The sequence below is a fragment of the Eptatretus burgeri genome, chromosome 3 (assembly GCF_056783735.1).
Source record: "Eptatretus burgeri isolate ZD-2024b chromosome 3, Ebu_testis_v1, whole genome shotgun sequence".
NCBI classification, from domain to species: domain Eukaryota; kingdom Metazoa; phylum Chordata; class Myxini; order Myxiniformes; family Myxinidae; genus Eptatretus; species Eptatretus burgeri.
In genome coordinates this window covers 47,213,591-47,238,435 of record NC_140963.1, presented here as the reverse complement: position 1 = coordinate 47,238,435, position 24,845 = coordinate 47,213,591, and the positions used below count along the sequence as shown (strand labels likewise).

Sequence of the window (24,845 nt, the reverse complement as noted above, 5' to 3'; positions counted from 1 at the left end):
CACGAAGTGTTCTGCAGTTTGGGGCTCTCTACTATCTTAGCTTGCTGTGTCAGCCAGGTTACAGGTGTACATGCAAGCCTTAAAGCGCCCAATGCCTGCATGCAGTCTGTTCAAGTGGCACCACTCCTTTCTTGGAAGTCTGCAGCCAGCTGAAGAGGTGGAATTGGGTGGCAGATGCTGCAGTCTGCCTTCAAATTGCCTCCTTTTCTACTCTGAGAGTAGCCACTGTTGTCTGCTCTCTTGAGCTGTCAACCTCTGTAAGACTGGCTGCCCTACTGAAAAGTTTCTGACTCTTGGGTCATTGAGTTTGCAGTGGTTTGTGCATATTGTTATCGAGGGTATGAGCTTCAGAGTCAAAAGCTTTTAGTGCAGCATGTCTGGTTGCTGCTTCTCGCCTAAGGTGGTAAGGCGGGATGCCAGCAAGGAGAGGTAGGTGGTGGGTGGGTGTCGGTCTGAGGCAGCCATTGGTGATTCGGGGCAGAATTGAGCTGGACATCCACTTTCCTTGTGTGCATGTTTCTACCCCAAGCAGCAACACAGTACTCTGCTGGGGCATGCACCAATGCCAATGTGGTTGAGCATAAGGTTATGAAATCTGCTACCCAGTCATGGCCTGCGAGTTTCCTTAGCAGGTTGATGCTTGCTGCTGTTTTTTCCAGTCACATCCTCAGCATGGTTGCGGAAAGTAAGGGCCCTGTCCAACTTAATACCAAGGTAGGTCAGTATGTTGGTAAAACGAATTAGAGTACCATTCAATCTAACTTGGAGTTGTCTATTGGCGTCCTTATTGAGCAGGTGGTCTTCTTCACATTAAGACGGAGTTGCCATTGATGGTAATAGTTGTGCATTGTGTATCACATGACAAGGCCTGCTCTACTCCTTGAAAAACTGTCTCAATTGTAACTGAAGTCATTAAGAACGACGTAACAAACATTCAGCAAATTGGGAAGAATGAGGTAGGCACATGTTTGAAGCAATATTTAAAGAAAGTGATAAAAGTAAAGCTTCACACATTTGAAGAAATAAATTCAAAACAAAAGCAGCAGAGCTGACCTCAAAATCAGAAGGAGCAGATGAGATGATCAATGAGGTGATAATTCTGAAGCTGTCGGGATGGATGAAAACTAGGAGGAGACAATAGGCAAATATGGCTGCTTGAAAGTTCCACCATTGCATTTGAGTCAGAGGGGCGGATGCATCACAGAAACAAATCAACATGGCTTGCAGTCTTGTTGAGAGAATCTCGAATGGAAGCATTGGATACTTTGCAAGAATCTGACAAGAGTACTTTCTTGATTGTGGACGTGGTGTGCTTCATCCAACATCAGTTTCTTGAATGTGAAACATTGAATCAGTACCAAGCCATACTTCTGTGCAAGCTCATGTGTACATTGCCAGCCATCTGCATCAGTGTACATTTCCCTGGGGATAGGTATGACCATGTGGAATCGACAAAAGCATGAGAGCGACAATGACAGAGTGCCCACAAACCTCAAAAAGAGTATGACATCAGTGGGACAATCAAGATGGCACCCTTCAAGGAGTTCATGACATCCAAAAGCAACAAGAAAAAGCTCCAAGATTTCCTGCGCTGTACTTGGGAGAAGGCAGAGAGCCAAAGAGTCATCACAACAGATTTGTACCTCTCTGGTAAATTTGTGGATGAGAAGAAAAGCAGATGTGTCACATCAGCTGGCATCATAGATCTTCCCGGTCTAGCATCAAGCCAGGAAGAATGTGATACACTGACCGTGCTACATGCCATATTCAGTGCACAGCAATTAGGCACTGAACATGTTGTGGTCTTTGGCAATGACACTGACATTGTGGTAATGCTGGTGTATTGTTCAACGACACTGCTCAATGATGCCGAGGTGTGGTTAAAAAAAAGGCTCTTGATCAGTAGGTGCCTGTTCATGAGCTGGCAAAGCTTCTGGGTCTGAGTGACTGCAACCTTCAGCCTTTCCTTCATGCCTTCTCTGTAAACGATGACACAAACTTCATCTATGGCATTGGCAAGACAAAGATCCTGAAGTTTCATCACCAAATAGATTGTGAAGTTCTTGCAAGATATGGAGAAAGCGATAACTTAGAGGTGACAGATGAATAATAAGAGCAGTTAGGAAGCTGTTGCTGGCATTATATGGTGGAAAAAAAGTTCTCTTTATTCACACTTCCTGCCAATCTATTTATCGCTTGTGGAAACTCAAAGGACTTTAGATTTTTGCCCCATGCAGAGGATGCATTCAAGCAGCATCTGTTGAGATGTCTCTGCTACGCTGGTTCAATAAACGGCACACGTGTCGTTCCAATCTTGCCTCCAGCTAGGTCATTCAGTTGGAAGATGGGAGAATATTTGCTGCCAGTAACTATGATATTGCCGCCATTTCCAGACCTCACACAATCCCTCCCAAGCTGCAAATGTGTGACAAGTAATTGCACTTGTGAATGCTCTTGCCAGAAATATCAAGTGCCATGTTGTGTGACTTGCAAGTGTGAAGGAAAGAAGGGCAAATGTGAGTCAGCACTGAATCTTGAAACATTCGCTGAAACTGATGGTTCAGAGGACAGTGACATTGATGATTGAATAAATCGCACAATATGACTGAATGATATAATTTTCATGAACATGAGAAAAAGGCAATACATATCTTACTTGAGCCTTCTTACATAGATCTTGTTGAAAATTGATCAACAATCAACATTTCAGCATAATGCCCAAAATAAGGGGGTAAGGTTGAATTGTTATTAAAATTTGTGTGAATACTGGATCTCATCAGAAACCTGTATATGTGGTGTGATAGAGGGTTGAATGGGGATGATTTTGATTGATGGAACAATGATATGAAGTGAGTATTGATGCAGATAAAGTATTTTTTATATGATGCTAAACCTAAACCCAGAGATTTTCTCAAATTTTCAGAATCATAATCTCTCATTCGAATAAAATATCATTTTTATGCGTTTTGTTTCTTTTATGCAATGTGCCTCATCATCATGCCTGGTGTTGGCTTCATGGTTGGAGTGGTGGGCTTGGGATCCCAGCATCCTGAGTTCAAATCCCTCTCAGCTGTTGAATTAATACCAGGTGGGGTTAACTTGGCCTGTCATCCTTCCGAGGTCGGCAAAATCATTGCCAGCATGCTGGTATCCTGTGTCGGAGTGGCGACCCGTCCAGGATTGTGCCCAATAGCCAAGGAGACTGCTGAAGCAGCACCAACGCTCTGCACAGAGTATGGTCCCAATCGATGGATGGATGGTCGAAGAAACCCCAGTCTCCAATGTCGAAGACACCAATCTCCAACTCAGGATCGATGCACCAGAGCTCAAATCTTTAATACATGAACACGGAAAAGGGCACACACAACCCTTCTGATTCATTTGTCCTCAAAGCAGGATTCTTGTACAGGTTTGAATAGGAGAGGAGGGAGGGAAAAAGGGGTATGTTGTATTTCTTATCCAAGTTTGGTGAGGAAAGGAGAAAGGGAAAGGGGTAAGAAGGGATGCATTGCATGAGAAAAGCAGAGGAAGAAAAGCAAGACAATAACTGAATGGAAGCGAGGGTCACATACAACATAAGATAAGCTTTTTACTGAGAAAGCATACAAGCTCTCTGTCCAGCTTACTTCTAATGGAAAACAGATGGTTGCTTACAAGGGCTAACATATACATTCAATACAAGTTTTAATGCCAGAATACGAAGGAGTTGTATTTGTCTTCCAAAATTCATTTTATGTTTCCAAGTAACATAAGAGTATATTTATCATAAACAGAGATACATATACTGTTCTTTGGATTCAATAATAATAAGCAGCATAATACTTTTGATATTCAGTGTTGAGCAAGTACATGTAAAAGTTTGTCTGGAAATAGCAGCACATCTGAGTTTTAACAAAAGCAGGCACATTATGCACTTTATATAAACTGTGAGTGTGTAAATGTCTAATTGTGCATGTCTCATGCAATTTCACTTCTTCAGGCGAAAGAGGTCATGTGGTTTTATCAGGGTTGAAAGATCAGCCTTTTGAAGGTCAAAATGTCAAGTGGTCCAGAACTCTCATTCACATACGACTTGTATTGAACCCGACTTGTATTGAACCCGTCGCTTTGCAAATGGTAGTTCAACAGCATAACTTATATATTGTGACGTCCACGGGACTTGAACAGTCCCGCCAACGTAGAATGAGCCGAAACGATGGAGGCGATTTATTTGTTTATAACCCAAACATGGCGGTTCTAATCGCTCTACCGCAAACGGGACGAGGAAGGTGGCACGAGTCACTTTTCACTGAGTTGATGATGTTTATTTGTTTTTACTATTAACCAGAAATAACAAGACTCGGCAAGAAGAGGGATCCGGGGCGATTCGATGGGATGGTGTGGGATCGGGCGTGGGGAAAAAACACAGACAATTCCAATGAATAAAGAGATCTCAAACCTTCTAAGGCGCCAAGCAGACACACACACACACACACACACACACACACACACACACACACACACACACACACACACACACACACACACACACACACACACACACACACACACAACGTAGCTATCTCTGGTGGTCAGGCTGGACCGTGGTGTGGACGCAACTGTCCCTGGATCGGCGCCGGACGAGCTGGCCTTGCTCTCGTCGGGGGGGGGGGGGCAGGAGAAACCGCGGTGCTGTCGACCTCCTGGTCCTGGCCCAAGTCCGCTCACAGCCGCCAGGGAACCAGTTCTGGCGCCAAGCCGCGAGCAGGAGAGGGAGGCAGGTCCGCCCGCTGCCCCACCCCGTACTCCGAGTCAGCAGAACCCCAGAGCCAACCGAGGCGAGGCACGAGGCGAGGCAAAGCTCCCAGACACGATCAAGAGCACGATCGACTCAGCACAGCAACCAGGACGCTCTCTGCCGCCACAGCTTCCACACCAAAAAAACACTATCGTTCTGGTTGTAATCTTCTTCTTCCTCTTTTTTGACCCCGAACAGAACCTTTTTATCCTTCGTCCTCGTCACTCCCAATCGAGCCATTTATTGGCCCACCGCCATCACCTTCCGCCAATCGTGATCACGGGGCGGAGCCATCCTCTGCACTGTCCTGTGACGTCACGGCCAGTCTTCAGAGAATACCAAAAGGGGTTTACGCAGACACACTTACCCTATCCCGTGTCCCTATCTAATTACGTGACATTTATCATTTCCCCCTTGAAGAAATGAACATTTACTAGACAACTTATCACCACTGAATTACTACTTATTACATCGAGAGCATGGCATACCTGATTAAACATCCTAATTACCCTTTGAATGCATACCCCCCCCCCTCAAACGTAACACTGCCCCCTCCTCTGGTACCGCAGCTCCTGCAGGGTATATCACAGGCGCTACCGTACCAGCCTTAACACTTACTGACTCACATCTAATTAACCTAACGAAATAAAGTAGGAGGGGCAATAGGCAGCGAGTCGCAGCTAACTTACCTATCCTGCTTAATGTACTACCCCCTTATGGCCTTATCCTCGCCTAAACAATCATTCGTTTTTTTTTCAATTTTATTTTATTTTATTTTATTTCATGAGAGCACTGAGCGAAGTTGCACTCCATCCTCCGGATCATCGCTCCTGCCCAGCACTCTTCCAGTGATCTGGGGAGGGGAAACAAAAGGTTCCACAAAAAACACAACACATACTTTATATTCCTACTTTAAGCCTGAACGACACTATTCACAGGATATTTACACTTGACCGCCTCCCCCAGTGGATGCTAATAGACCCAGCGTTACCTGGGGAGCCAATTTTCAAATTTGCTTGCCCCAAAATTATGCGGACATCATGCCCTTGCTGCACCTGTCAAGTTGTGCGGGATCGAGTGGGACTCACACATCTTCACAACACTCACACCATGGTCATCATCACATTTCTAGGTCATGGTCCTCATTTTAATCATGCAGGCTGAATCCCGTCATGGCCGTGGGGTGGGTTACCACAAGATGATGGGGGCATTTCAGGTGCAACCATGCCCACAGGTAAGCTTTAGTCCAACCCGGACGCTTCTCCGCCCCGCTCCCTTTGATTCCCTCCCCCCTGGTAGCCATCAGCTCTAATCCCGTACAACACTCTGGAAGGGGTCTCACTGGCTCCTCTGGCCTTCCTGGGTCGCCAAGGTCCTACCCGCCTTGGTCGCCCAACCAGACCCTCTCCCAGTTGCCTCCAGACACTGTCACCATTAGCCACCAGGTGGTGAATCTCCTTGAAGGGGGTCGCAATTCACGCTCACCGTGAGCTTCAGCAATCCCTGTGGACAAGCACATCATCCCCACCCACAAAACCCACATGACTCTCCCACCCCATTGGCCTTACATGTGACACCTGCATTTCTAACACTTCACCGACCATGACCTTCCCTGTTACCACACCATGCCCAATAAAAAAAAACAATGTGTGCACCATACATTTCACTTCTTCACTTAAAACAACTCACACAGCACTTCTCACCCGATCCACGCACCAGCCATTGGACAGCCACTCGTGCCCGCTTTGTTTCCAATTATCCACTGTCCCGATTGTCACTCTAAAATCCAGCAGAACTTACAAACCCATGCCAATTTTTCCACAATTCATATATATATATATTTTTTTTCACCAAAGGAGGGCACTTCGCCACAATCTCAGCAGCCGAGCATGGCCGTATATGCTCAGCCCAATCTAGTCTCCCCGACCCCCGACAGTGATTTCCGGACCCGACCTATGAAAGGGCATCTCGGATAGACCTGGCGGTTCAGCAGGAGGATTCACCCTCTCCGAGTCTAAAAGTCTATTGGAGGGTCCTTCTATCGCCGGGTACCGGCAATATCGTTGCATGTGTCCTCTTCGCCCGCACCGGAAACAACTCCCCATAAAAGGCCCCCGTGGGTATCGGTGTAATGTCTCTTCCGGTTCCGGGCCCCCTCGGCCATAATCGAATTGCTCTCTTGGCTGGGCTGGACCCCGCCGCTTTGGCGCACTAACTACCGGATTATCCTTTATCAAACTTGACAGTTTCTGGCAAATTTCCTGAAACATTTGGGTAATGCCAATTTCTCCCAGCCCCCCTCCCTGATCCTGGATCTCCGCCTGTCGGATCGTCACCGATGGCCTCTCTGGAACCCGACCCGGCCGACTCCACGAGGCCAGCCTGGCCGCGCACTCGGCCGCTCGGTGAACGGTGGGTGGATCCTGTAGCTCCACCAGCGCTCGGACCTCAGGGTCAGGAAGAGCAGCTAAAAATTTCTCGAGTGCCAGTCTGTCCCACGCCTCCACTGTAAGGTCCCGATACGCGATTCTGACTGATTGGTAAATGTCCTGTGCCAGCTCCTGCACTGTCTCACCCGGCTTTAATCTGCGGTGCTGGAGCTGGGCCCGCACCAGATCACAGTTTGCCGCGAACCCAAACCGACGGCTCAACGCCTCACAAATGTGGGAGCTGGTCAACATCCCCTCCGCGATCACGTTTAACACATCTGCGGCTGGTCCCCGCAACGTTGCCACCAAATTCCCTGTACGTTCCCGCTCATTCCACCCGTTTAGTCGGGAAATGCACTCAAATTGCGTCAGAAAAGCTTCAACGCTCCCTGACCCGTCGAAATTTACCAGGGGGATCACTTTTACGGTGGCCCGCTTCTCAGTTTCTCCCTTGTCCGAATCCAGCCCAGGGATCAAACACCCTTGTGGCTGCGTATCCAATTTCGGAGCCCACTGTGGCCAAAGATGTTTTGTGGTGAGGGTCTCATGGGTCAATTTTGCCTCTTGTTCCAAACGTTGAATGGACCGATTCACCTCTTCCCGCAGGATCTTCTGGGCCCGCACAACCTCCTCCAAGACTCCGTCGCGAGTTTGTAGCTGCTCCTCAACCAACCCGGACACTCTACTTACAAAAGACGGCTCTACCAGGCCTTTATCCAAGACTTCATCTTGGCTCATAATTTTATCTTGTTCATCCAAACAAACCTCCAATCCTTTTACCTCCTCCGCCAAATTCATCCCTTGCTTCCTCAGCTCTCCCCACTCTTCAACTTGCAGCTGCATACGAGCATCCACACAGGCACGATGACGTTCCAGGCTTTCATCCACTTTATCAACCCGAATGTTCGTTGCATCAATTTTATCTACCAATTTTTTCTGTATATTTTCCCCCTCCAATGTAATTTCTACCTTTGTTTCCTCCAATCTATCCTCGAATTTACTTTGTATTTCTCCCAATTTAACATCCACACACTCCTGCATCTCAGTTTTCATTTTCTCCATCGTTTCCCCCAATTCATCCCTCATTAAATCAATCCGTGCACCCAACTGTACCCCCATCACCCCCAATTGATCTGTCATTTCTGCCTTCTGTGTCACGAATTGATTTTCCATTTGTGCCGTCATTTCTGCCATTTTTGCCCCCTGTGCCGTCATTTTTTGCCCCCTGTGCTGTAATTGCACTCATTAAACGTTCCAACATTGTCCAGATCGTCATCGTGCCGGTTTCCGGCGCTGCCGGCTCCGTTACGGGCGATGAAGCACGGTCCACACTCGGAATGGGGGAGGTTCCAACCCTACCCCCGTCTCTCCCCTCTTCCCCCGACTCGCTGCCAGACACGTGGCCTTCCTCCTCAAACATCTGCACATCCGCCATGGTGCAGAAGTCCCGTTTGCCGCCAATTAATTTAAATTTGAAAAATCCCGCCAAAATTTTCCCGCGCTCGCGCGCTTCTCTGTAGTAATTTTATATTCCAATTCGTGGCGAGATTTTAATCTTGGTATATAATTTAGATGGGTTCGAACATCCAACACCCTGACACCAATGTGACGTCCACGGGACTTGAACAGTCCCGCCAACGTAGAATGAGCCGAAACGATGGAGGCGATTTATTTATTTATAACCCAAACATGGCGGTTCTAATCGCTCTACCGCAAATGGGACGAGGAAGGTGGCACGAGTCACTTTTCACTGAGTTGATGATGTTTATTTGTTTTTTTTATAATTACCAGAAATAACAAGACTCGGCAAGAAGAGGGATCCGGGGCGATTCGATGGGATGGTGTGGGATCGGGCGTGGGGAAAAAACACAGACAATTCCAATGAATAAAGAGATCTCAAACCTTCTAAGGCGCCAAGCACACACACACACACACACACACACACACACACACACACACACACACACACACACACACACACACACACACACACACACACACACACACACACACACACACACACACACACACACACACACACAACGTAGCTATCTCTGGTGGTCAGGCTGGACCGTGGTGTGGACGCAACTGTCCCTGGATCGGCGCCGGACGAGCTGGCCTTGCTCTCGTCAGGGGGGGGCAGGAGAAACCGCGGTGCTGTCAACCTCCTGGCCCTGGCCCAAGTCCGCTCATAGCCGCCAGGCAACCAGTTCTGGCGCCAAGCCGCGAGCAGGAGAGGGAGGCAGGTCCGCCCGCTGCCCGACCCCGTACTCCGAGTCAGCAGAACCCCAGAGCCAACCGAGGCGAGGCACGAGGCTCGGCAAGGCTCCCAGACACGATCAAGAGCACGATCGACTCAGCACAGCAACCAGGACGCTCTCTGCCGCCATAGCTTCCACACCAAAAAAACACGATCGTTCTGGTTGTAATCTTCTTCTTCCTCTTTTTTGACCCCGAACAGAACCTTTTTATCCTTCATCCTCGTCACTCCCAATCGAGCCGTTTATTGGCCCACCGCCATCGCCTTCCGCCAATCGTGATCACGGGGCGGAGCCATCCTCTGTACTGTCCTGTGACGTCACGGCCAGTCTTCAGAGAATACCAAAAGGGGTTTACGCAGACACACTTACCCTATCCCGTGTCCCTATCTAATTACGTGACATTTATCATTTCCGCCTTGAAGAAATGAACATTTACTAGACAACTTATCACCACTGAATTACTACTTATTACATCGAGATCCTGGTAAACTCGAACAGCATGACATACCTAATTAAACATCCTAATTACCCTTTGAATGCATACCCCCCCCTCAAACGTAACAATATGTTGCAGTACAATAATACAGTTTATTGACAGTCCAAATTTGCAATTTTTTTGTATTTATACCAGAAATATTTTGTTCACTGTTAATAACCCATTGTCCGTTCAGAAGATTAATGTGTTGCATCCATTTAAAAATTCCATTTTTCTGAACACTGGAGTATTATAATAATGCATGAAATGAAACTAATGTGATTGAATTTGTTTGGAAAATGTTTGTTTATTTCACAAATGTATGCTCGCAACAAGTGAACATCACTCTCATGATCGAGTAATGTTCATTAGTCGCATCCAGAAGAATTTCCCCAAGGTGTGGACAATGTATTAAATGGATTTTTTTTTAATTTTCGAAGGCGTTTTTCTGACTGCAACTGTTTGAAGAGCTTGTTTTATGCATTTGGAGGAATCTTTCAATAGTAGTCACTTGTTTTCTGGAATATAGGATTATTGTTTTTAAGATTTTTGTTTATATTTTTGTTTCAGTCCACGAAACAATGCTTCAGTTTGATTGGGTTGACCAAGAGCTGGCGCACTGCAGCAGGTTGGACAGGGCAGCAGAGCCTGGCTGAGAGTGACAATGAAATGTGGCAACTGCTGAAGAAGGAGAAGGACCGGCAGTGCCGAGGCCTCGAGCTTATTGCCTCTGAAGTAAGTGACATGCCATGCTATGTGTGTCAGCCTGGTCAGCTCCATCAGGAACACAGTGATCTGTGTGCACGTGTGTGTACGTAAGAATCTTGTTAAGACAAATTGATTAGTTTCTCTGATTGCCATTTAGTTTGCCATGAAATTGCCACAAATTAAAAACGGTCTCTTAAAATGTTACAACTTCCACTTTCACACGTGTGGTTCTCAATATTGTACAGTAAGTCCTCACTTTTCGCAAGGGTTGCGTTCCTGGAAAACCTTATGATAAGCGAAACTGTGTTAAACAAAACATATTTTCCCATAGAAACCAATGTGTTAAAGGGGGAATGTGTTTTTGGATCGGAATTTTTTGGACAGAAACACAAATAAACAAAACACACTCCTCGAGTCGTGGCGACTTACCCCGAGGCTGGAGGAACGGAGTTGATTGCGGTGGACAAGTCACACTTGCGGAGTGGCAGAATCATCCCCTTCTTCACTTGACACTGTGCTGTCACTTTCTTCACCAGCGGGAACGGTCTCTTGGCAGCTGGTTGAAGGAGCATCCTGGATGGTGGATGGAGTTGGTGCTGCATCTTTTGGCTTGAAAAATGCATGGAGAGTGGGCTGGATGGCTTTCTTTTTCTTTGCTGCATAAAGTCCCTTGTAGCAACAAAGGGCATCATTCACAACACAGCTAAAATCAGTGCTCCTTTCAAGATTTGGATCTTGCTCGATAACAAATTCTATGGCACTTTCAAACGAGCTGAGGATTTGGCTGAGGTTTTTCATGGTGAGATGCTCGGATGAAGGTGTCACAGCATCTTCTTCTTCCTCAAGAGCCCACTGCTGTTCCAACTCCATAAGATCTTCATTGCTTAAGGGTTCTGCATGAGACTCCAGTCAGTCATCCACGTCCTCTTCGTCAACCTCTTCAAAACCAGCCTCCTGCGCCAGGTCTACAATTTGACTTGTAATCAACGGAACATCAGCAAACCCCGTGAAATTGTGGACACACTCAGGCCACAGTTTCTTCCACACAGCGTTCATTGTGGAGGCACTCACCTCCGCCCATGAATCCTTAATGTTTTCCAAAGCCATTTTTATGTTGTATGTTCGCCAAAACTCCTTGATTGATAGCTTGTCCTTATCAGTTTTTTTGATAAGCTGCAGCATGGTATGATTAACATAATAGGCTTTAAAAGCAGCAATAACTCCCTGATCCATAGGCTGTAAAAGTGAGGTAGTATTTGGTGGTAAAAATACTACCTGCACGTTTTCACACCAGTCTTCCATTTGCTGAGGATGGGCAGGAGCATTGTCTACAAGCAGCAAAGATTTGTTGTCAATGTTGTTCTCCTTGGAGTACTTCTCAACATGATTGGAGAAGTAATTGATCACGTAATCGTGGGTCAATGCCCGAACCAACTACGTGCTTTTTCTTGTATCACAGCAAGAGATAAAGGCATGCGACGTTTAGTTTGATCTTCTATCCACACACATAATAAACGCTTCATGTTGTGCATAGCACCATCTCTCATTCTCGTTAGTGTCGTTGCACTCGAACTGGTCGCAATCTGTGATATTTTCTTTCTCTTTGCCGAACTTTGAACGATCGAATGTACAGTCGATGCAGCGATTGCTGCGCGCGGCCGATTTCCGTTGTCCCTTCACCTCGTTCATGTCTTTAAATTATATCCAATTTCACCTTCAATGTGACAGCCTTTCGTTGTCGCTTGAAACGAGGTGTGCTCGGCAAAAGACTTGCGGGTCGCTTGGGATTCATACTGGAAGGTATGCAGGCGAGCGTGAAGAGAATACGTACAGTACAGCATACAGTACATGCGCAGTAAAGTGAAAGTATGTTTATGCGCATCCTGTGTGATTGTTGTTTTTTGCAGGCAGTTTGAAACTTTTTTTTGCGTTTTTCCTTGCAATGACATTACGATAGGCATAAAATGTTTGCGATAATTGAAAAATTGGTCATTAAAACTAAATTACGAATAATCGAAACTACGATATGCGAACTTCCGGTTAGCGAGGACTTACTGTATCATAATTCGCGACTCTTTTTCTTTGTCAAAATGCTGTTTTCAATTTGACCTTTCCCTCATCCCTTGTCGAAAAAGTCCAACTGTTACAATGTTTCTTTTCTCCATTCTCTTAATCCTTCTTTATTGCATCCCTCATGTAATATCTTTCATCGCATCTCTGACTTAAAATAATTTTAAATTCCAATTTGCAATGTATGTTCGTGTTCCATAAATCGTCCTTTTGTTTTTTTTTCCAACTTCAGTGTCAATTCAACACACCGATTTAAATCTACCTCCTCCTAACCCCTCACCTGTTATCCCCTCTCCTTACCACCCCAATCTTGCCCCTCATCCTACCTCTGCTCTTGGAACTTCTTCACTGTCTTCTGCTTCAGTATCAGCTCCTCCTCTTTTGTACCAAAGTGTGTGGTGTTCTAACATCTGTGGGCTCCATTCTCACCGAACAGATATCTCGCTCTCTCAACCAGTACACTGCTCATCACCACAAACATGCTCCTTCCTTCCTCTCAGCACACCTCCTCCTCTTCCCAACCCCTCAAATCTTGTACCTCCCCCTGCCCGCTCCCTTCTTCAACATACCACCATCAAGTCTCCTCCTTCCCCTCTCCCTACCCTCCCGTTGCCCTCCTGCACCTTGGCGTTGCCTGCTCTCATCATCTCCCTCTCTCTCAAAGCACACCCCTCTCACCCTTCTCCCGCCAATATTCCACCTCACTCTGCCTTCCCAAAGTTGCCCCCCTCACATCCACAAAGCTGACTCCTTCCCACACCCTCTCTATTCCATCTCATCACTCCACCTCCTCCAATCTTCAACTGCCCTCTATCCCCTTTCTAATGACCCCCCACTGCACCTCGACCCATCACCACTGAGCCTTTTCTCCTCCTCATCCAGCCATCTCCCCTAGGTCTTCTGCAACCCCCCACACTCTTTCAACAACTCTCTTTACCTCCTCCCTCGTCCTACACCCCCTCCCCTACACCCAAAACCACCTCTCCCCCCTCTTCCTTAACAGTGTGGACTTCAGACATCGGGAACCTTTGCTCAAACCTGATAGATCTTTCCGTACAGGTTGTCACTGACAAACCAGACATAATCTGCCAAACTGAAACTTTCTTCCCTCAAGATGTCTCTGACTCCCTAGTATGCTTCCCTGGTTACTCTCTCCTCTGGTATGACAAACTTGAGCCTCGTCCTGGCGGCAGAGTTGCTCCCTTCATCAAAGACTATATTCCCCACTCACTATGCACGACCTTCCTCCTCCACACTCCCAAGAATACCTCTGGCTATGGCTTCCCTCCATTCCCACCTCATGTTTATTTGTGTGTTGTCTTGTCCACCAATCAATGATGATTCCATTTACATCTCACTCTCCGAAAACATGGACCAACTTCTATCCTCTCATCCCAACTCTCTCTTCCTCATATATGGTGACCTTAACTGTCATCATGCCAGTTGGCTGGGTGTGGGTACCTCTCTCACCTGACAAGGCACTTCAGCAAAAGACATCTGTGACTCATTGGGACTGACACATTCTGTCAACGTCCTGACCCGGATCTCAACCTATGGTACCCCATCCCTTCTGGACCTGATTTTGGCCATTTTCCCTGAAAATATCTGCTGTTCTTCCTTTGCTCCAATCGGGTAATCTGATTGCATTCTTGTCAAGGTCGACATCTCTCTGGCTGTTATTAGAGAACCAGCTCAGCACCGTCGAGTCTGGCATTTCACCCAGGCTGACTGGCAGGGACTTCAAGCAGCCATCAAACTTTTAGACTGGTCTTCCATGTCTAGTTCCTCATCCTGGGAGGTTTCTTAAAAGCAACTTGCTCTCTCTTTCATGCACAGATTTATCCCATCTCATCTTCAGTTGTCCTAAGCCTGGTGTTGGCTTAGTGGTTAGGGTGGTGGCTTGGGATCCCAGGGTCCTGAGTTCAAGCCCCGTTGGCTGCTGAATTAACACCAGGGGGTTGACTCAGCCTGTCATCCTTCCGAGGTCGGCGAAATGAGTACCAGTGTACTGGTCCCGGTGTATGCCCCGGTTAGAATAGGTGTACCATATCCCTGTGTGTCGTAAGAGGCGACCAGGGTTGGTGTCAGGAAGGGCATCCGGCCATAAAACATTGCCTCAAGAAAAAGCCAAACCCCTGCACAGCAGGGAAAAATGGCTGTAAAAACGTTCATTTATATATTTTTATCTTCAGTTGTCCTACCCTTCCTCCCGCACATGGTACACTGAAGCTTGTGGTAAGGCAGTTGTCCTGAAGCAAACTTGCCTTCGCCTCATGAAAGGCCAATCCAACTGAAGGCAATCTCAGTTCCTTCCACAAAGCTCGGAACAAGTGTGTGTCTACCCTCAGGAGAGCCAGAAAACAACATCTTTCGAATCTCAAGTCTGAACTCTCAAACCTGTTCCCTCCTCCAAATCCTTGTGGCGTCAAGTTAAGTCTGTTTCTGGTGTATGTTCCACCTCCGTACCCACTGACACTGCAAGTGAAAAGGCTGAATGCCTAAACTCCACATTTCCTTCTACATATTGTGTCCCAAACCCATCGCTTTCGACACCCACCTCTCCCAGTCCCAGCCAGCTGTTCCAGGATGCTGTATCCTTTTCTTCTGGCAGGGTGGAGAGCTTGCTGTCAAATCTCGACTCTGATTCTGCAACCGGTCCAGACGGCATCAACCCACATGTCCTAAACACCTGCTCTGCTGCTCTTGCTCACTCTCTCTCTGTTCGATTCACCCTCTCATTTGTTCAAGGTCATCTGCCATCTGCTTGGAAATCAGCAAACATTACCGCTCTGCATAACAAACGTGCAAAAACAGATCCCTGCAAATACAGACCAATCAGCCTTTCCCAATCATCAGCAAGGTTATGGAATCCATCATTGCTTCAGATATTAAATCCTTCCTCTTCTCCAATGGCTTGATCTCCGATCATCAATTTGGATTCAGACCAGGTCACTCTTCCCTGGATATGCTGCTTTTGGTCTCCCAAAAATGGATGGAGATCCTCAATGACAGGCATGAAATCAGAGCCATCTCCCTAGACATATTGCTTGCTTTTCATATGGTCTGGCACCCTACCCTGCTCACCAAGCTCTCTTCCTATGGTATCCAAGGACATCTCCACTCATGGCTTGCAGACATCCTCTCCTGTTGCAGCCAACTTGTTGCCCTTGATGGAGTTCTCTCATCCCCTTTTCCTGTCCAGGCTGGAGTTCCTTAAGGTGGTGTACTGGCCATGTTCCTTTTCTGCTTTTCATCAATGATCTCTCTGACTCTCTGGAAAATTCTCTTTATCTCTTTGCTGATGACTCCACCCTCTGCCGTACCATCTGTCACCGCTCAGATCAGCAAGCAGCAGCCTCTTCACTCTCTGCAGATCTGGATAATATCACAAGCTGGTCCAACACATGGAACTTGTCTTTCAATCCTGACAAATCTCACACTCTCACGATGTCTCTCCGAAAGCAGCATCTGGAACTCCCCCCTCCCCCATCTACTTTCTCAACAATCCTCTTGAAGTCCTTTCAATTCAAGCTTCCGGGTCTCACTATCTGCCATGATCTTTCATGGGAAAGCCACATTTCCAAGCTGGCCTCCAAAGCCAGTCGCCGACTGGGAATCCTCCATCGTGCAAATCCTTCCTCGGCCCACCTGAACTCCTGACCACAAACAAAGCTTTCTTCCACAGCCTGATGGAGTACTGCTCTCATCTTTCTCGGCTTCACACTGTGGAAACCAAGGCATTTAGGATCATTGGTATCTCCCGTGATGAGGCTTCGTCTTTGTGTCTCTCACTCTCTCTCACCGCAGGTAGGTTGGTGGTCTTTCTGTCTTCCACCATCTCCTCTCTGGCCTCACCTCCCATTGCTCTGTCTGAGATATGTCACCCCCACCCCCACCCAGCCCCCCCATATTTCCGCAGGGTGCTCAAGGTCCGCCCGCAACCCCCTTCTGGTAAAACTACCAAAATCAATAATCACTGCTCACCTTCACTTTTTCATTCCTCTTTTTTCCCCCCCTTTGGAGCAAACTCCCACACACTCTTCAATCCCAATCTTCCCTCCAGGTCTTCAAAACAGCTGTTCACCACCATCTCTTATCTTCCCCCATCCAAAATCATGATCATTTCTCCCCCCCCCCTGTTCTTCCACCCCAAACCCACCGCTTTCAAATTCCCTGCTTTCCTTTCTGAAAGTCCCTGTAGTGTCCATCCTGTTTACCCTGTGTACCCTGCCCCATCCTTCTCCCTTCTACAGATCTCATATCTCTTCCACACCTTTTTGTGTTTCCCTTCTCTTGTCTCCTGATCCCCTTGTTGTACGTTCTGTGTTTTAGCTCTCATACGAGCCTCGACAGTGTCTCCAAAAAAAAAAAAGAGCTTAATTGGAGTGGCATAGCACTATTTGTTTGATATAACTGTGCAGATTTATACATAAAATTGTCTCATGCCATGATTTATTCCTAATTGGACAAGGCCAGCCTGCACTGTAGTTCCATGTCCACACGACTAATAAATAACCACGAGGCAGACGTTCTTGTGCTGTCTCTGTCGGCGGTGTCGTAGTTGTTAAATTTCTTTCATGGGAGTACATGTGACACATTCCCAAGTCAACATAATTGCTTTAGGTTCGATGTCATTCGGGCATGATTGAAAGCATGTTCGACCAGCCTGGGGTGCCGTGTGGATGTATGGCAACTTGGTCTCAGACATGGCGGGCAGTGATAAGTCGAGTGTTTGGCATCACACTGCCAGCATGCTAGTGCAGAAATGGCACAAGGCTTATGGATGAGCTTATTAATATACTTCATGCAGGTCAATAATAATATATATCCCCACCAGAATGTGCATTGTATTCCAAACATGCAATGTGCTGGACTGGAGGTGCTCAATCACATCGTTTGGGTTATGTGTTTCAAATGTTAGTTCGATGTACTTTGAAAACTTATATCAGTTGAGAAGACCCTTGCATCGAAATGTAACTGCTTGGACAGTATATAAATACAATTGAACCCCATGTCCACCCCATGTCACCCCGTCAGGAGACGTGATTTGGAAAGGCAAAATATGATCTTTTAAAAAGCACAAATTGCCATTTATTTTATATTAGCAGATACTACCTGATGCTTTGCTGATGGGAATATGAATGGAGAAGGAGGGGGGGCGGTGGGAGAAAGGAGGATGGAGGGGAGGGAAGAGCGAGGAAGGAGGGGGGGTGAGGAAGGGGGGAGAGAGTGACGCCTCACCAAACGTTGCTATATACTCAGGGGTGGGGGAGGGGGAGTGGGGAGGGGGGAGAGTAAGCGTGAAGGTCGGGGTTCTCGACTTGCATTTGGTAGTGGGACTTGAGGAGAAGGAGTGCTTGGGGGGGGGGAGAGGGGTAGTGCAGGATTTAACGAAATGTGGTACATTATAGCAACATGTGGAGGCCGCCAGGAGATGTCCATGGGGAGTGGAAAGGAGAGGAGTTAAGCATGAGGGGACGTGGAGCTGGAGGGAAGGCAGCATGGTGGGGGGGGGAGGGAAGGCAGTGGGTGGGAAAGGGAAGGGTTATGAAACACGCCAAAACAGTGGCATTTTCTTTTTAACCGTTGGGTATTTTTTGTGTATGTTTTTTTTTTTGTATACCATGTCGAGGCTCGTGTAAGAGCTAATACACAGAACATTCAACAAGGTGGGAGAAGGAAGCACAAAATAGTGGGGAACAGAGACAATAGGAGATCCGGGAAAGGGATAGGGCGGGATACACGGGGTAAATATGATGGCACTACAGGGACTTTCAGGTCTTGCACGACAAGGAAAGTAGGGAATTTGAAGTAGGTGGGTTTGGGGTGGATTGACGGGGGTACAAAAGATCAAGGTATAGGATGGTGGAAGTTAAGAGATGGTGGTGAACAGCTGTTTTGAAGACCTGGAGGGAAGAGCGGGATTGGAGAGAGCAATGGGAGTTTGTTCCAAAGGCAGGAAAAAAGAGGAATGAAAGAGTGAAGGTGAGCAGTGATTCTTGATTTTTGGTAGTTTTATCAGAATGGGGTTGTTGGCAGACATTGATTGCCTTGCAGAAATATGGGGGGCTGGGGCATATCTCAGACAGAACGGGGGGGGGGGGGAGGAGAGGCCGGTGAGGAGACCCTCAAAAACAGAAAGACCACCGAGCTGCCTGCGGTGAGAGAGTGAGAGACCCAAAGACTCAGCCTTATCGCAGGAGATACCATTGATCCTAAATGCCTTGGTTTCCTCAGCGTGAAGCCGAGAAATGTGAGAGGCGGGAGCACCATCCCAGAAGGGAGAGCAGCACTCCATCAGGCTGCAGACGAAAGCTTTATATGTGGTCAGGAGCTCAGGTGTGCCAAGAAGGACTTTGAACGATGGAGGATGGACAGTCAGCGACTAGCTATGGAGGCCAGCTTGGAAATGTGGCTTTCCCAGGAAAGATCATGGCAGACAATGAGACCCAGATGCTTGAATGAAAGGACTTCTTCAAGAGGATTATTAAGAAAGTGGATGGGGGGAGGTTCCAGACGGTCCTTTCGGAGAGACATCGTGAGAGTGTTGGATTTGTCAGGGTTGAAAGACATGTTCCACATGTTGGACCAGTTTGTGATTTTTGTCCAGATCTGCAGAGCGTGAAGAGGCTGCTGCTTGCTGATCTGAGGGACAACAGGTGGTACGGCAGAGGGTGGAGTCATCAGCAAAGAGATAAAGAGGATTTTCCAGAGTGTCAGAGAGATCGTTGATGAAAACCAGATAAAAGAACAGGGCCCAGAACGCTGCCTTGAGGAACTCCAGCCTGGATAGGAAGAGGGGATGAGAGAACTCCATTTAGGGCCACATGCTGGCTGTGCCAGGAGAGGAAGACTGTGAGCCATGAGTGGAGATGGCCTTCAATACCACAGGAAGAGAGTTTGGTGAGCAGGGCAGGGTGCCAGACCGTATTGAAGGCACGCGATATGTCTCGGAAGATGGCTCTGATTTCATGTCCGGCATTGAGGACCTCCATCCATTGTTGGGAGAGCAGAAGCAACATATCCAGGGTGGAGTGACCTGGTCTGAATCCAAATTGATGATCGGAAATCAAGCTGTCCATGTTGATGGAAGAAGTCAGAAATCCAGAAATGAAAGCGGGCTTTTATGCCACAGGAAGGAATGCTCTAGCTTTGTCCAGGTAGATGTTCCTGACCTCTTGGTTTAAGATTTTCAGCCTCCATTGCTGTTGAGAAGCAGCAGCATGTTCAGAGTTGAATGACTGGGATGGAATCCAAACTGATTGTCAGAGATCGATGAGCAGCGTTTCTGGAATTCATTACTTTTTGTCGACAAGGTCAAGGCTCGTGTAATTCCGAGAGCACTGAAAGCTTACTGGTACGTAGTTGCGACAACCTTGCTGATAAATTGGAGTAAGCTTACTGGTGAGTGGTGACATCTGCCACTGAAGGTGGAAGGAGGTTATGTTTTCACGTCTTTGTGTCTGTCTGTTTGTTTTGTTGTGGTTGACGAAATTCACAAACCACCATTCAGGTCCCTTAGGTGAGATATCTCGGTAAGTATATGTGTAGTTAGGCCCAAACACGTTGTCTAGAGGGAATAAATGTCATTCATGCGGGCTGCGACTCTTCAGGATAGCCGTTTTTCTTTTACTATCTTTATTTTGGACCAGCCGCCATTATTACCACCACCAACCACGTCCCACAACGCCGCTTCACAACAACCACCAACCACAACGCCGCTTCGCAACAACAACCACCAACCACAACGCCGCTTCACAACAACCACCAACCACAACGCCGCTTCACAACAACCACCAACCACAACGCCGCTTCACAACAACAACCACCAACCACAACGCCGCTTCACCACAACCGCCACGACCTTTACCGTCACAACTCGCCACCATCGCATCCACACCATCTCGCGCCACTCGTGGGCACCGATGCTGGACTCGTGCGGGGCGCGCACCGAGCAGCGTGTTCAAAAACATCACGGACTTTCCGCAGAAAACGGATCAAAAACGACTCACGCCCACTTTTGTTCCGTCCAATCGGTGAGCGAGGGGCGATTTGGCCCCGCCTCCAGGGCGTTGGAGGGCGGTCGCTATATGCAAATTCATGGATCAAAAAGCATTCACGCCCACTTTTCCTCGGGCCAATGGGGAGCCAGCAAGAGAGGTGAAGGGTCGGAGGCAGAGGGTCAAGGGTGAAAGAGCGAAGCCACGGGGCTTATAAAAACGGCTGCGTTCGTCAGTAAAGTTCAGTTGAGTTGTGCGGAGTTCAAGAGAGTCGTCGGTGGAGCTGGAAAGAAGTGGGAGAAGTCAAGAGTGAAGAGTTGGGACGAGCCAAGAGAGGAGACGGAGAGGGCGAGTAGACGGAGCTGTGGAGAGGTGACGGCGGCGAAGGCGGACGAGGGGGTGCTCGCGTCGGTGCCGGGAGCTGCAGGGGGAGAGGCCAGCAACGCGACCGAGGTGGAGGAGGAGACGCTCGCCGCGGGACCCGAGACAGGGTGAAATCCTCCTTCCCCCGAGCATCAACAACCCCCTCCTGTTTCCCCCCGCGCTGAGATAGTGCGAGAAGGGGGCCCCGTTCCCACCCCATTCCAGACACTGTCCGCGAGGCCCGCGGAGTCGGGGCGCCACCGCCATTTTGCGGCTCATCATCAGACGGGTAGGCCCGACGCGGTCTCGGCCCCAGGCCCGTCTGCCCCCATCATCCTGGAGGGTGGTTCTCTTTTCTTTTGCTTTGGGAATATGTGTTGTCGGCGCCGTCTGTGAAGTAAAATTGTACAAGTGTTGCCGTGTGCCCGGTAGTCGGATAGATCTGCATTGTTGCATTTGCTTTTTGTGTAATATTGCATTGTCTTCTTCTTTTACATGTGCTTTTGGTGGAATTGTATATGTGTGCTTTCCGTTCATCGCAAAATAAATGTGCTTATTGTTGAACTGTTTTCCCGCTTCGCTTCGTCTTTTCTTTCATTGAATCTCCATCTTGCTTCACGTAAAGGGTTGGTCGTGGGCTAAAACGCCCGATAATTAATCGAACCGTCGAGGCCGACGAATAACACCGCTCGGTTATCCCGATAGTACGGAACGGGTCGCTTAAAGTGGCCCGTGTCTGAAGTCGACCTGCGGCGAGGTGCGATCGCCCGGTCTACCCTCCGTGTGGGTACTTAGGTAGGTCGAATTTGGCGAGCAACCCTATCCCACGCGGGGGCCGATTGGCACGATTGTGGTGAGACCGAAAGGTCCACCCGTGACTGGTTCCCGGCGTTAGTCCGAGAGGGTCACGACTGGATTGTCCGTCCGGTGGGCGACGTGCCGCGATTCGAGTTACGTGGCCGTCTGCACGCCGGCGGGCGCGAATCCGCAACAGTTTGTTACTTGCGAAAAATCGAAGATTTTAAAATCGTTTGATTTAAAGGTTTTTAAAGTGATTGTATGCGTTATTCTGTTTGGTTGTTTGTCTGTTTAATTTAACGTTTTTTGCCTCGAGGTCACAATTTAAAACCAATCTTCACAAAACTTCACCACATGGTAGAGTTCGTCATAAGCAAGAAGCCTATTGTTTTTGAGGTCAACATAGGCCAAAGGTCAACAACTTAGGTGAGATTTCTAAAGTCCTCAATTTTCATCTGATTATATGCCTGGTGTTGGCTTAGCGGCGAGGTTGGCTGGCTTTGGATCTTAAGGTCCTGAGTTTGAGCCCAGTTTGTCACTGAATTAACACTAGGTGGTGTTAATTCAGCCTGTCATCCTTCCGAGGTTCGTGAAATGACGACCGGTGTACTGGTATAGGGGCACAGCATCAGCCGCAAAACCACGACCTGGCAGCCAAGCTGCCATACGCTGGAAGAAGAAAATTTGATTGACTTGAAATTTGAAGAGGATTTATATTTCAGGTCACTGAATTCAAATTAAGATTGCAAAGTCAAGTTACTTGACTTTGCAAGAAGTCATGGACTTAGGGTGGCTGGTTCATGGTTTCAGCGCCCACAGGCTCATCACTGGACGTGGTATTCCAACGCTGGCGGTGTGGCAAAGGAGATTGACTTTGTACTTGTTGATGGTCACTGGAAGATGATCCAGAACTGCAGGGTCGACCGGAGTGCGCAGTTCCTCAATACTGACCGCATGCTTGTTGTAGCAACTCTGAAGTTGCAGCTTGAATCCGGGAGAATGGTACCATCCCAGCCGAGGCTGGATGTTGGCAAGCTCAAGGAAGAGAGGGTAGCTGAGGAGTTTGTGAAGAGGCCGAGTGGGGATTTGGGGGGTCTGGGTGCTTTGGGGAATCCTGAAGAGTTGTGGAGCGCCTTCAAGACCACCGTCCTTGATGTTGCCGGTGGATGTCTTGGTACACACCAGAGGGCGAAGAAGAATTTTGTCTCTCAAGGGACACTGGATACCATTGACGAGAGTCACAGAGCCAGGTTGAATGGCCGAGCTGAGATGTTCAGGGAGCTGAGGTGAAAAACTGTACGTGCGCTAAGAGTGGACAAGGAGGCCTTTGTGTGAGGAATCTGTGAGGGGGTAGAGCATCACCTGTGGTCAAGTGATTCTCGTCCTGCTTACAGGGGAAATCACACATTGCGTTGGTCCAAGCCCATCCCTCGGTGTACTGCAGCTAGAGCAGAGGGTGGTAGGCTTTTGACAGAGGAGTCCGAAGTGAAGGCCCGCTGGGCCGGTTTCTTTGAGCGGTTGTACCAGGCTGACCCACCAGCTGTCGAGTTGGATGTCATGGGTGTTGCAATCACTGTTGCTGACCCTCCAATCAACTGTGATCAACCTTCGTTTGTGGAAACACGAGCTGCGGTGAACCGGTTGAAATGGGGTAAAGCTCCTGGGATTTGTGGCATCCATGCTGAACTTCTCAAGGCTGGTGGAAATGCTGTACTGTACTCATGTCATTGCATGCAGTTCTGTGCTCTGCCTGGAACACAGGCATCATCCCAACTGACTGGAAGAGGGGCCTTGTTGTCCCTCTCTGGAAAGGGAAAGGTGATCGCCAGGATGCAACAACTACCGAGAGGTGACGCTGCTCTCAGTGCCAGGTAAGGTCTTTGCTTGGATAATTCTTGATAGGGTTCGCCACCATCTGCTTGAGCACCAGCGTCCAGAGCAGTCAGGCTTTACACCAAAGAGGTCAACGATTGACCGTATCCTTGCTCTTCATGTCCTCAATGAACGCAGACAAGAGTTTTGCCAGGGCTGCTTGCAGCCTATTTTGATCTCTGTAAACCGTTTGATTCAGTGAATCGGGATGCCCTCTGGAGGATTCTTGGTTTTTGTGGGGTGCCACTAATACTGATCAATCTGATGTCTGATCTATTCTCTGGAACTGAGAGTGCTGTGAGATGTGTTGATACCATATCTGACTTATTTCCAGTTGTTGCTGGAGTTCGTCAGGGGTGTGTACTGGCCTCAACACTTTTCAGCGCTTGTATGGATTGGATTCTTGGGAGGATGTCAGAGAGATCAAGCTGTGGTGCAAAGTTTGGGAATGTCAAGATCTCTGACCTTGATTTCACAGATAATGCAGTCATTTTTGCGGAGACTTTACATATCCTTTTGGGGTCCCTCGAGGTGCTGAATGAGGAGTCGGAGCCGCTGGGATTACGGGTTTCCTGGGTCAAAACTAAGATCCAGGCTTTCAATGACATCTTCGATGCTGCTGTCCTGTCTGTGGCGAGGATGTTGAGGTCATGGAGAGATTCACTATCCTTGGCAATGATATTCATGTCTCTGCTGGCTGTGAGTCAGAGGTCAATAGACATCTGGGTTGGGCCTGGGGAGTCATGGATTCAGTGGATCATGGGGTGTCGCAAGTATCGTGCTTTGCATGATATTGGGTCGCAGAAATAGGTGACCCTTATTGTCAGTAATTCTGTCTGTTTGTTTGGATGTTTGTTAGTTTGTCATCAGCATAATTGGTAGTAAACGTGGGCCGATTTTGACCAAACCCGGGTGGTAGGTACATCTTATGACCTAGTGCTTTGGAAATTGTGATGGTCGCTCGGGACGCTTTGGTTCCCTAGCAACAGCCGAAAAACCTTCAAAATCGTTACCGTTCACGCAAGATCAATTCCGAAAGCCATTATCCCACGTAGGCTTATGAAATTTGGCATGCATCATCTACAGGTGATG

General features: G+C 48.0%; 1 protein-coding gene across 6 annotated transcripts in view; it reads left to right on the top strand.

Annotated features, from left to right (window-relative positions):
• Positions 1-24,845, top strand: part of SHMT2 (serine hydroxymethyltransferase 2) — a 106,950-nt gene that overhangs the window by 20,257 nt on the left and 61,848 nt on the right. For all 6 annotated transcript variants that reach the window (XM_085873149.1, XM_085873150.1, XM_085873145.1 and 3 more), the window contains one exon: positions 10,513-10,677. In XM_085873149.1, coding sequence (XP_085729275.1) covers positions 10,513-10,677 — 165 coding nt within the window. The remainder of the gene's footprint in view (positions 1-10,512; positions 10,678-24,845) is intronic.